The sequence below is a fragment of the Dictyostelium discoideum genome, assembly GCF_000004695.1.
Source record: "Dictyostelium discoideum AX4 chromosome 1 chromosome, whole genome shotgun sequence".
Taxonomy (NCBI): Eukaryota; Evosea; class Eumycetozoa; order Dictyosteliales; family Dictyosteliaceae; genus Dictyostelium; species Dictyostelium discoideum.
In genome coordinates this window covers 3627209-3640229 of record NC_007087.3, presented here as the reverse complement: position 1 = coordinate 3640229, position 13021 = coordinate 3627209, and the positions used below count along the sequence as shown (strand labels likewise).

The 13021-nt window shown below is 23.4% G+C and overlaps 6 protein-coding genes across 6 annotated transcripts; 2 read left to right on the top strand and 4 right to left on the bottom strand.

Annotated features, from left to right (window-relative positions):
- Positions 1–27: 27 nt before the first annotated feature.
- Positions 28–1176, top strand: DDB_G0270648 (hypothetical protein; the record flags this gene model as incomplete). Its single annotated transcript, XM_641211.1, has 1 exon — positions 28–1176. The coding sequence occupies one exon, from the start codon at positions 28–30 to the stop codon at positions 1174–1176; it is 1149 nt and encodes a 382-aa protein (XP_646303.1).
- A 1592-nt stretch (positions 1177–2768) lies between these two features.
- Positions 2769–3218, bottom strand: DDB_G0269804 (hypothetical protein; the record flags this gene model as incomplete). Its single annotated transcript, XM_641210.1, has 1 exon — positions 2769–3218. The coding sequence occupies one exon, from the start codon at positions 3216–3218 to the stop codon at positions 2769–2771; it is 450 nt and encodes a 149-aa protein (XP_646302.1).
- Positions 3219–4318: 1100 nt separating this feature from the next.
- Positions 4319–6346, bottom strand: DDB_G0270646 (hypothetical protein; the record flags this gene model as incomplete). The annotated part of the gene is made up of 1 exon (XM_641209.1): positions 4319–6346. One exon carries the CDS (start codon positions 6344–6346, stop codon positions 4319–4321), a length of 2028 nt encoding a protein of 675 aa, XP_646301.1.
- Positions 6347–6785: 439 nt separating this feature from the next.
- Positions 6786–8639, bottom strand: DDB_G0269802 (hypothetical protein; the record flags this gene model as incomplete). The annotated part of the gene is made up of 1 exon (XM_641208.1): positions 6786–8639. One exon carries the CDS (start codon positions 8637–8639, stop codon positions 6786–6788), a length of 1854 nt encoding a protein of 617 aa, XP_646300.1.
- A 581-nt stretch (positions 8640–9220) lies between these two features.
- DDB_G0269800 (hypothetical protein) lies at positions 9221–11606 on the top strand (the record flags this gene model as incomplete). The annotated part of the gene is made up of 3 exons (XM_641207.1): positions 9221–9334; positions 9469–9796; positions 9934–11606. 3 exons carry the CDS (start codon positions 9221–9223, stop codon positions 11604–11606), a joined length of 2115 nt encoding a protein of 704 aa, XP_646299.1.
- A 71-nt stretch (positions 11607–11677) lies between these two features.
- On the bottom strand, positions 11678–12978 carry DDB_G0270966 (hypothetical protein; the record flags this gene model as incomplete). The annotated part of the gene is made up of 3 exons (XM_641206.1): positions 11678–12222; positions 12310–12609; positions 12708–12978. 3 exons carry the CDS (start codon positions 12976–12978, stop codon positions 11678–11680), a joined length of 1116 nt encoding a protein of 371 aa, XP_646298.1.
- Positions 12979–13021: the final 43 nt, after the last annotated feature.

The following is a 13021-nucleotide window of genomic DNA, read 5'->3' as shown; positions in this document are numbered from 1 at the left end:
TCATCGTTAAACAAAGAGAAAACAGTAATGATAGCAATAGGAGATAAACCACACGATCTACCATTCCAAGAGATTACAGTCCCAGAAAGATATCTTGGCCTCAATTTCACCAAAACAGGTTTAAATTCAAAATACAACACTTTAATCCAAGAAATGAAAAACAATCTAATCAAATGGAAATCACAAGCAATAACGATGAAGGCAAAGATGACAATTCTCAAAACATACGTTCTATCCAAATTAACATACCATCAATACATGGATAATCTAAATGAAGAACAAATTGAGGAAATCAATAACATGACCAGATGGTTCTTATTCTCCTCAGTTAAGAATACATATACAGAAGAGAGAAAATACAAAACTATGATGAAAATAGACAGAGCATATGCAGATTGGAAAGAAGGAGGCATAAAATTATGGGATATAGAACTAAGACATATAGCATTCAAAATCTGGTACATGAACAGGCTACTCCATAACAACTACAACAACAACAACAATACCTTACAAGAATGGTACATGGAGCAATTAAGTAGAAAAAAAGCCCACACTTCAACCCTCAACGATATGTGCAGACACTGGGGTGTATTCAGAGTCAAATTTTACCAAAACCATCCAAAGATAAATGAACTTCCAGACTGTATAAGAAACGACAATGATGAACCACTAAAACTGAAAGAAATTTACGAACTCATGATCAAAGACAGACACCCAACACCAAGAAGAACAGAATGGCAGAAGTTATGGGCGGTGAGATACAACACAGCAATACCCAAAGTATTCATAAACATCAACAGCATTTCTCACCAAAAAGGTAGAAACACCCTCTTCAGATTCTTCTCAAGATCACTTCCAGGTATCAACCACGAAAGAGACACCAGATGCAAGATCTGTGGCCACCTATTCAGAGACCCTTATTCTCACCTCTTCACTCTATGCCAAGATATCCTAGATATTGAAAAAACCATCATATCAACAGTTAACAAATTATCATTCATCAAAATCCACAGATGGTCAATGGATACCTTAGACATATCAAAATACAACAGAACTGAGAGAATCTTCCCCAATCTCATAGGAATAATAGCACACCAATTATGGAAGATAATCTGTCACAAATTGTTCAACACTGATGAAAGCAACCAGAGCCAAAATTCGAACAAAAGGTCATAGAAACAGAATTACTAAATCTCATCGAAACTGAAAAATTCATCACACTAAAGAAAATCAAACACGACGAAGCAATACTAAAAAACACCAATCAAGATCTTCACAAATACAAATTCAACAAAGCCTGGCAAACCCTAGCAGCTCCGAACCCTCTTCCAATTTAAGTAGTAGTAAAAAAAAAAAAAAAAAAAAAAAAAAAAAAAAAAAAAAAAAATATAATATAGTTTAAAAAATTTAATACAATTGAATAATAAAAATAAAACCGTTTAACAAACACCGCCGAAAAGACACAAGGACATTCCTTGAAGGTCTGATCACAGGTAAAAAAAAAAAAAAAAAGGAATGATTGGAGTTTTCCAATAATAGTTGTATTTTAAAATTCATAAATAAACCTATATCTGTTTATTTCCTTTAATTTATAAACATCTATTAATTAATATTAAAAAAAAAAAATTAAAAAAAAAACTCCAACCATACTAAGTTGAACACAATAATCTCTTAAATTAATTCAAACTGTACGATCCTCAAAAATTTCAGAGGTAATATTTACACCACTAACTTAGATGACCACAACTTTGGATGTTAAAAAATAAAAATTTACCAGCAGGTTGTTTTTTGATATCCAATTATAGATAGAAAAAATCAGAAAAGTTATATTACCAAATTAAAATAATAAAATAAAATAAAATTAAAAGGTAAAATAAATATAAAATATAATTATTATTACATCTGTATAATTTATTTTTATTTTTTTTTTATTTATTTAATTTTTTGATTCATTGTTTGAGTAGGAATTTTAAAATTTTATAAAAAAAAAAAAAAAAAAAAAAAAAAAAATACAATTAAATAAATTTCAATATTTAACCATTTTTTATTATCTAATAAGTTCCAATTTAGAAATTTTTTTGATCAATTAAAAAAAAAGGAAAAAAAAAGTAAAAATTGCTTTTTAGGAAAAATCTAATAAATATTAAATAGGAATAATAAAAAATTATAAGAGTATAAATTGATCTTTTTTTTTTTTTTTTTTTTCATTCCAAAAAACCAAAAAATTAAATCAAATAAAATGAAATAGTATTATTTCAAAAACAAAGAAATAAAATGATTTAAGATGGAATAAAAGAGAAACAAAAGTAAGAAATTGAAAATAAATAAAAAAATAATAATAAATAAATAATCTAATTTATCAATTAAAAATATAGAAAAAGGAATTTATAAGTGGTTACTTTAAAAGAAAATTAAGTAATTTGAGATGAATCATAACACAATCAAATGGTAGAGAAAGGAAAGATTTATCTATGCACTATATCATTTAGAAAAGTTAATGTTCATATCAATACTATCACTCAAAGGAAAATAAAAATGATCATATTAATCTTATGTCAGAGAAAAGAAAGATTTATCTATGCACTATGACATTCAGATTAGATGACGATATCATTCCCTAAACTTCAATTACCTTTAGAATTTTTAAATAGAATTACATTTCAAAACACATTTAATAATAATTAAATAATAAAGAAAAAAAACTATTTAAAAAAATTGTATAAAATTTTTTATTTTTTATTTTTTTTATTTTAAATAATTGGATTGGTTTAAAAATATAAATTTGAAGATATTAAAATTTTCTTCGAGTAATTTTGGGCATTGATAATAAATGTAATGTTGTTTTTTTGAATTGGTTTGTTGTGGAAGATCATTATCACTTTCTGTAACAACTGGTGGTCGGTATCATCAGTGTTAATTTTTCCTAATGATTTCTTTATTGTGTTGGTTATTGCTGCTGAAGTTATTGGTGTTGTAATGTTGGGTGATGATGGTGGTGTCGTATGATTATTCAATTGTAGTTGAGATTGTTGATTTATTAATTGAATGTGTTGTTGAAGAAGTTGATTTTGTTTATCTATTACCTGCTGCTGTTCCCTTATCTGACGTTGCTGTTCATTGAATGTTGATACCTGTGGTTGTTGTTGTTGTTGTTGTTCCTCATTATCCTGTTGTTGCAATTCATCATTATCAATATCTTCGTTATTATTAGTTGACATTCTCTTAAAATAAATTATTTAATAAAATTTAATTATTTATTTATTCTATTATTAAAGTAAAATGATTAATTATTTTAGAAATAAATGTACACAAAATTAATTAATGACCGTAGCCCTATCGTGTTTTTATTATTTGTATATATTTACTACTGAGGTTGAATTGGAAACCTAGTTTCCTTTTATAGTCCTTAGATTTGAGCGAACTCAAATCTATTAACTACTCCAACCTCGGCCGATAGGGTTAGATCCAATTTAAACTACAATATTATATTATTTTAATTTAATTATTATTTTCTCTTCTAATTAAATTATTTTTAAATTTATATTATTATTTTATATGGTGATTTTGTGTGTGGCATTTTTAATATCTGGTATCTAATATCTGTTATGAAAACTTTTGTGAAATTCAAATTAATTTTTTTTTTTTTTTTTTTTTTTTTTTTTTTTGAAAATTAAATTTAATTTAAAATTAATTAAATTTAATTACAACGGGAGAAAACCCCTTTAAACAAAACAATAAAATAAATTATTATTATTTTCTGAATTGTATGTGTCATAACAAAATGTTGAAACAAAACTATATTCTAAATTATTATTATTTATTTTTGAATTATTGTTTAGTTGTGTTTAGTGAGTTTATTATATAAAATGAAACAATTTATTAAAATGAATTAAGTTAGTAATAATTAATATTGAATTATCAATTCAATATTAATAGTTATTTTTAAATGTTCTGTTTAGAACATTTCATAAAATTAAATAAATATTAGTATTAACAAGATATTTTTTTGAGATCTTGTTACACTTTCATCCCAACAACTCAACGTTAAAGTAATCAAGTAAAACTAGTTTACACATTCGAACAACTTCCAAAAATTCATTTAATTAATTACAATTTTTTATTTATTTAATTGCTTCATTAAAAAAACAATAATCAATTTACATTTTATTATTAATTCCACAAACAAAACTATTATTAACTGTTTATTTCTTATAGGGGATATAAATGTGTAAATCAAACATTTTATTCTATGTCATTTAATTTTTAAATTTAAATTTTTTTATTTTAATTATTTAGATATTCCATTGAAAAGAATTGATTAAAAAATTTCAAAAGTTATTTGTTTTTTTCCATCCAAACTTTTTAGACTTTGATAGATTATTTTGGGGCAAATTATTTTCTTTACAGATAAAGGTATCGAGCTAACAGGTACTGGATTTTGGTTTTCAAAATATATTTCTAAAACACCATTTGGAATGATTCCATTAACTATGAGCTGATTAAAATTTTTAGTAAATACTAATTTTTTAACACCATTTGGTATTGAATGAACTTGTAAAGGTTTCTTAATACCACCAAAGGAAATTGATCCAACAGTTGAGGGTATAATACCTTTAGTTAAATAATGATTAAAACCATCTTTAAATTGAAGTGAATTAATATTGTTTGGTATTGATTGTTCAGTTAAAGGTTCAACAATATCACCAAAGTATAGATCAACACCACTTGGAATTTGATTTTTGGTAATTTTATGAGGATAGTTATCTAGAAACACAATTTTAGTAACAGTTCTTGGTATTGAGTTCATATAAATTGGATTTTTAATATTACCAAGATATAAAGAACCCTTAAACTCTGGGATAATTCCTTGTGGTAAATTTTGATTGAAACCATCCATTAAATAAAGGACTTGAATTTTTGGAGGTATTGAATCATAGGTTAATGGTGTAGCTAATTCACCTAAATATAAATATAAACCACAGTTTGGGATAACTCCTTCGCCAATATGATGGCAATAACCTTCAAAGTAAATCTCCAATGTTTCATTTGATACCATTGGAATGACGCCAGGTAAAACTGGACGTTTTATATTACCAAAATGAATAACAAAACTACCACTAAGGATCAATGTACTTGGAATTTGTTGTTCAAAACCATCCATAAACAATAGTTCAGATTTACCTAATGTTGAAGAAACTCTTAAATGAGTTATAGATTTGGATTCAGAATTGAATGCAATTTTTTCACTAAAAATATTTTCCCCACCACAAATGAATAAACTATATTTTTCACCTTTCCAAATCATTGTCTTTGTTTCTAATGGTAATCTCTCGTTATAATATGATCCTTTATCTTCAACAAAAATCATTGATTTATATATATTTTTAATTTTTTCAACCTCTTTTTTATTGGTATTGGTTATTATTTTTTTATAACCTCTTAATAGTTTATTGTTTTCATCATTTGATAATATAATTTTTGAATGTTGATGATTCATTATCAATTCAAAATCTAAACCATTAAAAATTTTTGAGTTTCTATTTACACCATTAAGACTACAACCTAAACTACTTAAATTATTTAAATTATTATTTATTAATTCATTAATTTTATTATTATAATTATTATTATTATTATTATTATTATTATTATTATTATTATTATTATTATTATTATTATTATTATTATTATTATTATTATTATTATTATTATTATTATTATTATTATTATTATTATTATTATTATTATTATTATTATTATTATTATTATTATTATTATTATTATTATTATTATTATTATTATCGATTTTTAATTCTTCTGGTTTATTTTCAATATCATTTTTATTTATCTCTTTATTTTCATTTAATTTATAGTTTATTATTGTTTGTAATTTGTCTATATCATTTAATAATTTATAAGATAGTTTAAGTTTAATTTCTAAATTTTCATCATGTCTTGTATCCAATTGCGATAGTAAATCTCTTTCTACAATACTAGCAGTCAAATGAATTAACCTAAATTCTTCTTTTATTAAATCTTGATTGAATTTTAATTTTTTTAAAATCTCTGAACAATAAGAGTCAGAGAGAGAAAGTGTTATTTTATCTTTTTTTATTCTATTTGGTATTAATGGGAGAAAGTTCTCTTCATATTCTTTTTTAATAAACCCCATAACATTTTGAATTAAATCAAATTTATGACCATTACAATGTTCTTTACTTGCAATACAAAAATTACAAACTGAAAAACCACAATCAATACAAAAAAGTGTTATATTTTGAGTTTCATGATGGTAACACTTTGCTTCTGTGTTAGTGGTTTCAATTTGATATGATGTTGACAACATAATTATTTATTATTTTTTTTTTTAATTTTTATTATTTTTATTTTTGTTTATTTTTTTTATTTCTATTTTTATTTTTATTTTTTGTTTTTATATTTACTTTTATATTTTTTTTATATTTATTTTCGAAATAATTGGATTGAGGACAAAAAAAAAAAAAAACATTTTTAATCACCGCCAAAATAATATCTCAAAATATTTTTTTTTTTTTATTTTTTTTTTTTTAAAAACTTAAAAAAACACCTCATGAAAATTAAATTAAAAACTGACAAAAATTTTCAAAAAAAATAATTAAGATATTATTCCTAGGGTGACTAAAAGCCTTATATGACACTAATAAAATAAAAACAATAAAAAAAATAATTATTAAATTTTATCTTTATTTTATTTTTATCTTAATTTTATTTTTATCTTGGAAAAAAAATAAAAAAAGAAAAAAAAATTAATAAAATTTTATTTCTGGACAAACTTTTATAATTTTAAAATAAAATTCATCAACAGCAGATAGCCTGTCACAAACTAAACTTTTTAATTGATGTGGTAATGAAAAGTTTTTGTCAAAAATTAAATGAATTATTCTGTTAGGTATTGAAATAGTTGTTAATTTAGGTGGCCAAATGATTGATTCATCATTGAATGGTTTATCGAATCCATACTTTCCAAGTTTTAAATGCTTTATAGAAATAGGTAATAATTGGAAGAAACAATCGGTTGAAATTATATATTTAAGTTCTTGAGGAATTATAAAAACAATTGATTCTAAAACTGGGAACAAAGTATCAACGGTTGAATTTTTTGAGAATGACATAAAACAATCAATACCAATAGTTAAAGATTTTAAATTTTTAAAAGATATCGATGGTGGGAATGATTGAAAAAATGGCATACCAAATTCTAATTCCTCTAAAGTTCTCCATGGAAATGAATCAATATTGGTGAATGGTTGATTATAATTTGGTAATTTCAAATGTTTTAATGATTTAGGTAGAGAGTATGAATTAAAAACCATATTATAGGTATCCAATGTTAATGAAGTAATAGTGGATGGAAAGATATCTTGAGTGAATTCACTATTTAAATAAAGAATTTCCAATTTTTTAAATGTTGGTATTGAGAATTTTGGTAAACCAAGTTTTATATCTTCTGCAAACACTCTTTGAATATCAATTGTCATTTTCTCTAACTGTAAATCTGAAATGTCAACATCACCATTATCTTTACCATTATGAAATGAATCAAATGTTAATAAGGATTTAATATAAATTTCCTTTAAACCAATTGGTATTGAAATATTTTTAAAAATTTTATTTGTACCACATATTGTTAATTTATTTAAAGAACTTGGTAATTTTGAGTTACTACTACCACCACCACCACCACCACCACCATCACCAACATCACCATCATCATCATCATCATTCCATTCAATAAAACTACGAAGTGATTTTAAAGATGGTAAAACTTCATCATTCGAACCAAATGGTAAAATGAAACCTGGATAATCTAAATGCATTAAGTTTGGTAATGATTTAATTGTTTTTAAAGTGATTGGAATTTTATATTCATTTGATAATGATAGACTTGTAAGTGAACGTGGTAATATATCCTCTTGATTTAAATCTTGATAATAATTTGAACCCAATTCAATTAATTTTAAACCATTAGGTAATGAATGCGCATCAAAGAATGAATTAAAATGAAAACCAAACTTTAAAGATTCAATGGATTTTGGAAATACTCCAACCTTTATTGGTTTACCTTTATTATTAAACTTTGCACCAAATTCTATTGATTTTAAATTAATTTGATTTTTAAATGTAGTTTCGGTCAACTCCTGATTGAATAATCTACCAAATTTTAAAGACTCTAATGATCTTGGTAGTGCAGTCTCTTTAATTTCTTGATTAAAGTCGTATCCAAAGGTTATCGATTTCAAATTACAATGATAATTTGAATTGTAATTGAAATCGATTCTATTTAATATCGGTTGGTTGAAATAATAAACAAATGATAAACATTCAACACTATCTGGTAATTTATCCTTTAAAAATGAACTATCAATTTTATCACCAACTAAATAAATTGATCTACAATAATTTAAATATTTATATTCTTCTAATTGTTCATTTGTTAATGATATTTGATTCTTATGAATATTATATAATCTTAAATGTTGAAAAATTTGATATCTTATATATGAATTTCTCCATACTTTAAAAAATAATTTACTATTATCTAAATTTTCATTATTAATTTTATTCTTTTTAATCTTTTTATTTGATTTTATTATATTCATAATAATTTGTTTTAATTGGTTAAAATAAAATAAATAAAAAAAAAAAAAAAATTTAAAAAAAAAAAAAAAAATTACAAAAAAAATTTGTGATTTCTCATTTTTTTTCTTTTTTTTTTCTCTTTTATTTTTTTTTTTTCTTTTTTTCCAATATTTATTCCCAACATTTTAATATTTTTTTTTTTTAACTTTATTAAAGTTACTTTAACAAAAAAATTATTTATTAATAAAACATATAGATTTGGTACTTGAAAAAAAAAAAAATAGAGCACTCAAAAATACATGAAATTAAATTATAAAAAAATGAATGCAACAAATCTGTTTTTTTTTTTTTTTTTTTTTTCCTCCTAATACTTAGATTATCTTGGGAAAATTAAAAATTTGTAATTTAAATGTAATATTTATTTTTATTTTCTTTTCTTTTCTTTTATTTTATTTTTATTATTATTTTTTCAAAAAAAAATCGGTTTCGCGCTAAAATTTAAAAAAAAAAAAAAACCAATAAATAAATAAAGTTTTTTCAAATTTTTTTTTTTTTTTTTAATTTTCATAACATTACCTCCATTTGCTGCAACATAAAGAAAATGAAATGCGAAACCGTTATGATTCTTTGGCATAATAAAGATCCAATTTATTCTGCTGATTTTGACCCAACATCAAATAAATTTTGTACTACTGGTTTTGATAATGAAATTAAAGTAAGCTTAGCTACTTCACATATTAATTAATTTATTATTTTTAAACTAATATTAATAAACACTTTTATTATTATTAATATTATTATTTATTATTATTAATATTATTATTATTATTATTATTTTCTATAATATAGATATGGGGATATACAAAGAATAAAGATGGACATTTATCAGTTGAATTTTTATCAAGTTTAGCTAAACATGTCAAACCAGTTAATATTGCAAGATTTTCACCTGGTGGTAATTTATTAGCATCAGGAAGTGATGATGGTTCAATTGTAATTTGGAGATTAAATCAAAATGCAATACCACCATCTGACTCATCAATGAAAGAGATTTGGTCAATTGTAACCGTTTTACGTGTTACTACTGATGTATATGATCTCTCTTGGTCTTGTGATGGTCAATACCTATCTACTGTTAGTACTGATAATAGTGTTTCAATTTGGAGTCCTCTATCTAGTATGTATATTCACTTTTATAAAATTTTATAAATAATAATAATAATAATAATAATAATAATAATAATAATAATAATAATAATAATAATAATACTTATTTATTTTATTTTATTTTTTTTTTTAAAAAAAAAAAAATAGAAACACATCATCAATTAATTACAGAGCATAGTCATTATGTTCAAGGTGTATCATGGGATCCATTAAATGATTTTATGATTACTCAAAGTTCTGATGGTACTTGCAGAATATATAGAAATGAAAAGAAAAAAAAAAAAATAATCACACAACCATCATCATGCCCTTCTTCCTCTACACCAGTTTCAGAAAAGGATAAAGATAGTGAAGACACTGATGACAATGACAACAGCAATAGTAATGATAGTAATAATAATAATACAAATAGTAATAGTACAGGTAATAATGTAGTAAATAGTGCTACAATTGAAGATGTAAATACAAATAGTAGAAAGAAATTAAATTTAATTATATCAAATGTTTTATCTAGAAGATCTTATAATAATACATCAATTCCAAATGAAGATATAGCTGAGATTGAAGAACTACAACAACAACAACAACAACTGGATGAAGCAAAAATAAAAGAAGAAAGTTTAGTTAGTCATAGAATGTTTTATGATGAAAGAGCATCAACCTTTTTTAGAAGACCATCATGGTCACCAGATGGTTCAATATTTATCACACCAACAGGCAAATTCAGAGATTCCCCAACTTCAAAATATCAAAGTACTTCATACATTTTCTCAAGACATATTAGAGATAGACCACTAATACATCTACCATCAAATAATCCAACCGTAGTTGTAAAATTTAATCCAATAATTTTTAAATTAAGACCAGATACAAATAATAATAATAATAATAATAATAATGATGATGATTCCAATAATAATGACGATAATAATAACAATAATAATAATAATAATAATATTAATAATAATAATAATACCAATAATGATAATGATAATGATAATGATACTGATAGCGATAGTGACGAAGATGATGATATTGAAGATGATGATGAAGATGATATGGATATGGATGATATGGATATGGATGATGACGATGATGATGAAAATAATAATAATTTATTAAATATTAAATATCGTATGATATTTGCAATTTCATCACTAGATACAGTTGCAATTTATGATACACAAAAAACCGATAAACCAATTTCCATACTATCAAATTTACATTATTCATCAATAACTGATGTATCATGGTCATCTGATGGTACCATCCTATTGATTACTTCATCTGATGGTTTTTGTTCATATGTTTCATTTGCACCAAATGAATTGGGTGATCCTTTACCAGAATCTGAATATCCAGAATCATTAAAACAATGTATATTATATAAACAAAGAGCAATCGTAAACACTACAATCAATGAACAGCTTCAACAACAATTCAATAATAGTAATGAAAATAAAAACAATTTAAAAAGAAAGAATGACCCCAATAATAACAATAGTAATGATAATGAAAATAATAATGATGATAGTAATGTTGGTGAATCAAATGATGATGACGACGGTGATGATGATGACGATGATGATGATAATGATGATGATGATGATAATAACAATATAAACTCTAGTGGTATTGTAAAAAATGATTCAATAATAGATGAAAATGAACAAATAAAAAAACAAAAAACTGATGAAGAAACACCAACCATAACACCTTCTACTTTATCTTCATCTACAATTAATAATAACAATAACAATAATAATAATACTGATGTCAAACCTAAAAGAAGAATTCAACCAAATTTAATAAAGAAATAATATAGATATATATAAATAAATAAAAAAAAAACAATTTTGTATATATTTTTTTCTTTTTTTTTTTGTTTTTATTATGTTATTTTAGTAAAAAAATCTGTTATTTTCCCTTTAGTTTCTGCTGCTATTGTTGTTGTAGTTGGTATTATTGGCTCAGATTTTTTTGAAGGTTTAAGTGATGGCACTGTGATTGGTGTTGGTGTATCATTTTTTAGAGAGAGGAAATTTGAAATTCCACCACCTTTTACAGGAGATTTCTTTGCAGGTGCTTTTTTAGAGGCACCTCTTTTTGATTTTGGTGGTTCAGGTTCATCTATTATTCTCTCTGTGTAAACTAAATACTCTGATTCAGATTTAATTGTTTGTTGTGCTGTTGCTGATAATAGATTAAAACTTTGATTTAACATTTTACAATTTGATTCTGATAGATATTCACTAACGAATCCAATTGACATTGTATACAATGTCTCCCATGATAAATCTTTTTTTACATAATTTGAAGTTTTAAAAATATCTGTATTGGTTTCTTTTAAATAATTTGAAATATTCTTTACTTTACATCTTAACCATATTAATAATTTTTCATCTTCTAATCTATATAATTTTGATCCTGCAATTTCTATAAAATATTTTTTTTTTAAAAAAAAAAAAATTAATAAACATATTATTATTATAATTATTATAATTAATAAATGATTTATATTACCTTTAGAATCACAAATTAAAGATAATTGTGAATGTTTAAAAGGAATTTTTGAAAGATTACAATAATATGAATCATTAATGATTGATGAAATTTCAAGGTATTCATTTTTATGAAGTGATTTATACTTTTCAAGGAATGGTATTAAAAGGAACAATGGATCAATGTCTGATGATAAATACATTGATCCATCATGTCTAACACCATTATCAATGAACCATGATGATGGTTTACTATTAAATTTATTAATCTCTAATATTCTATCATTCTCTTTATCTAATATATATCTACATTTTACTGATTCTGAAATGATTAAAAAAATGTTAGTTTTTTTTTTTATTTTTTTTTTATTTTTTTTTTATTTTTTTTTTTTAAAAAAATATTATAATAATTAATCTTACTATGTTTTGGACTTGGTAATGTTAAAATTTCATAATCTATAATGTTTGTATCATTTTTAGGTTGTTGAATAATAAATACACGGTCATTATATGGTAATTTTGGTATTGGTGGATGTGGTTTTAGGGCTGGTGTTGAAACCTTTCGTTTTCTATTTGAATCTGATTTGGATTTAGATACACCATCATCACTATCTTCGTCTTCAAAATCTTCAATTTCTTCGAAAACCTCCTCTCCATTATCAATATCTATTTCATCTATTTTTGATGTCATTTTCATAAAACGTTGAGAATGTGCGCCTTTATTTTTTTTTTTT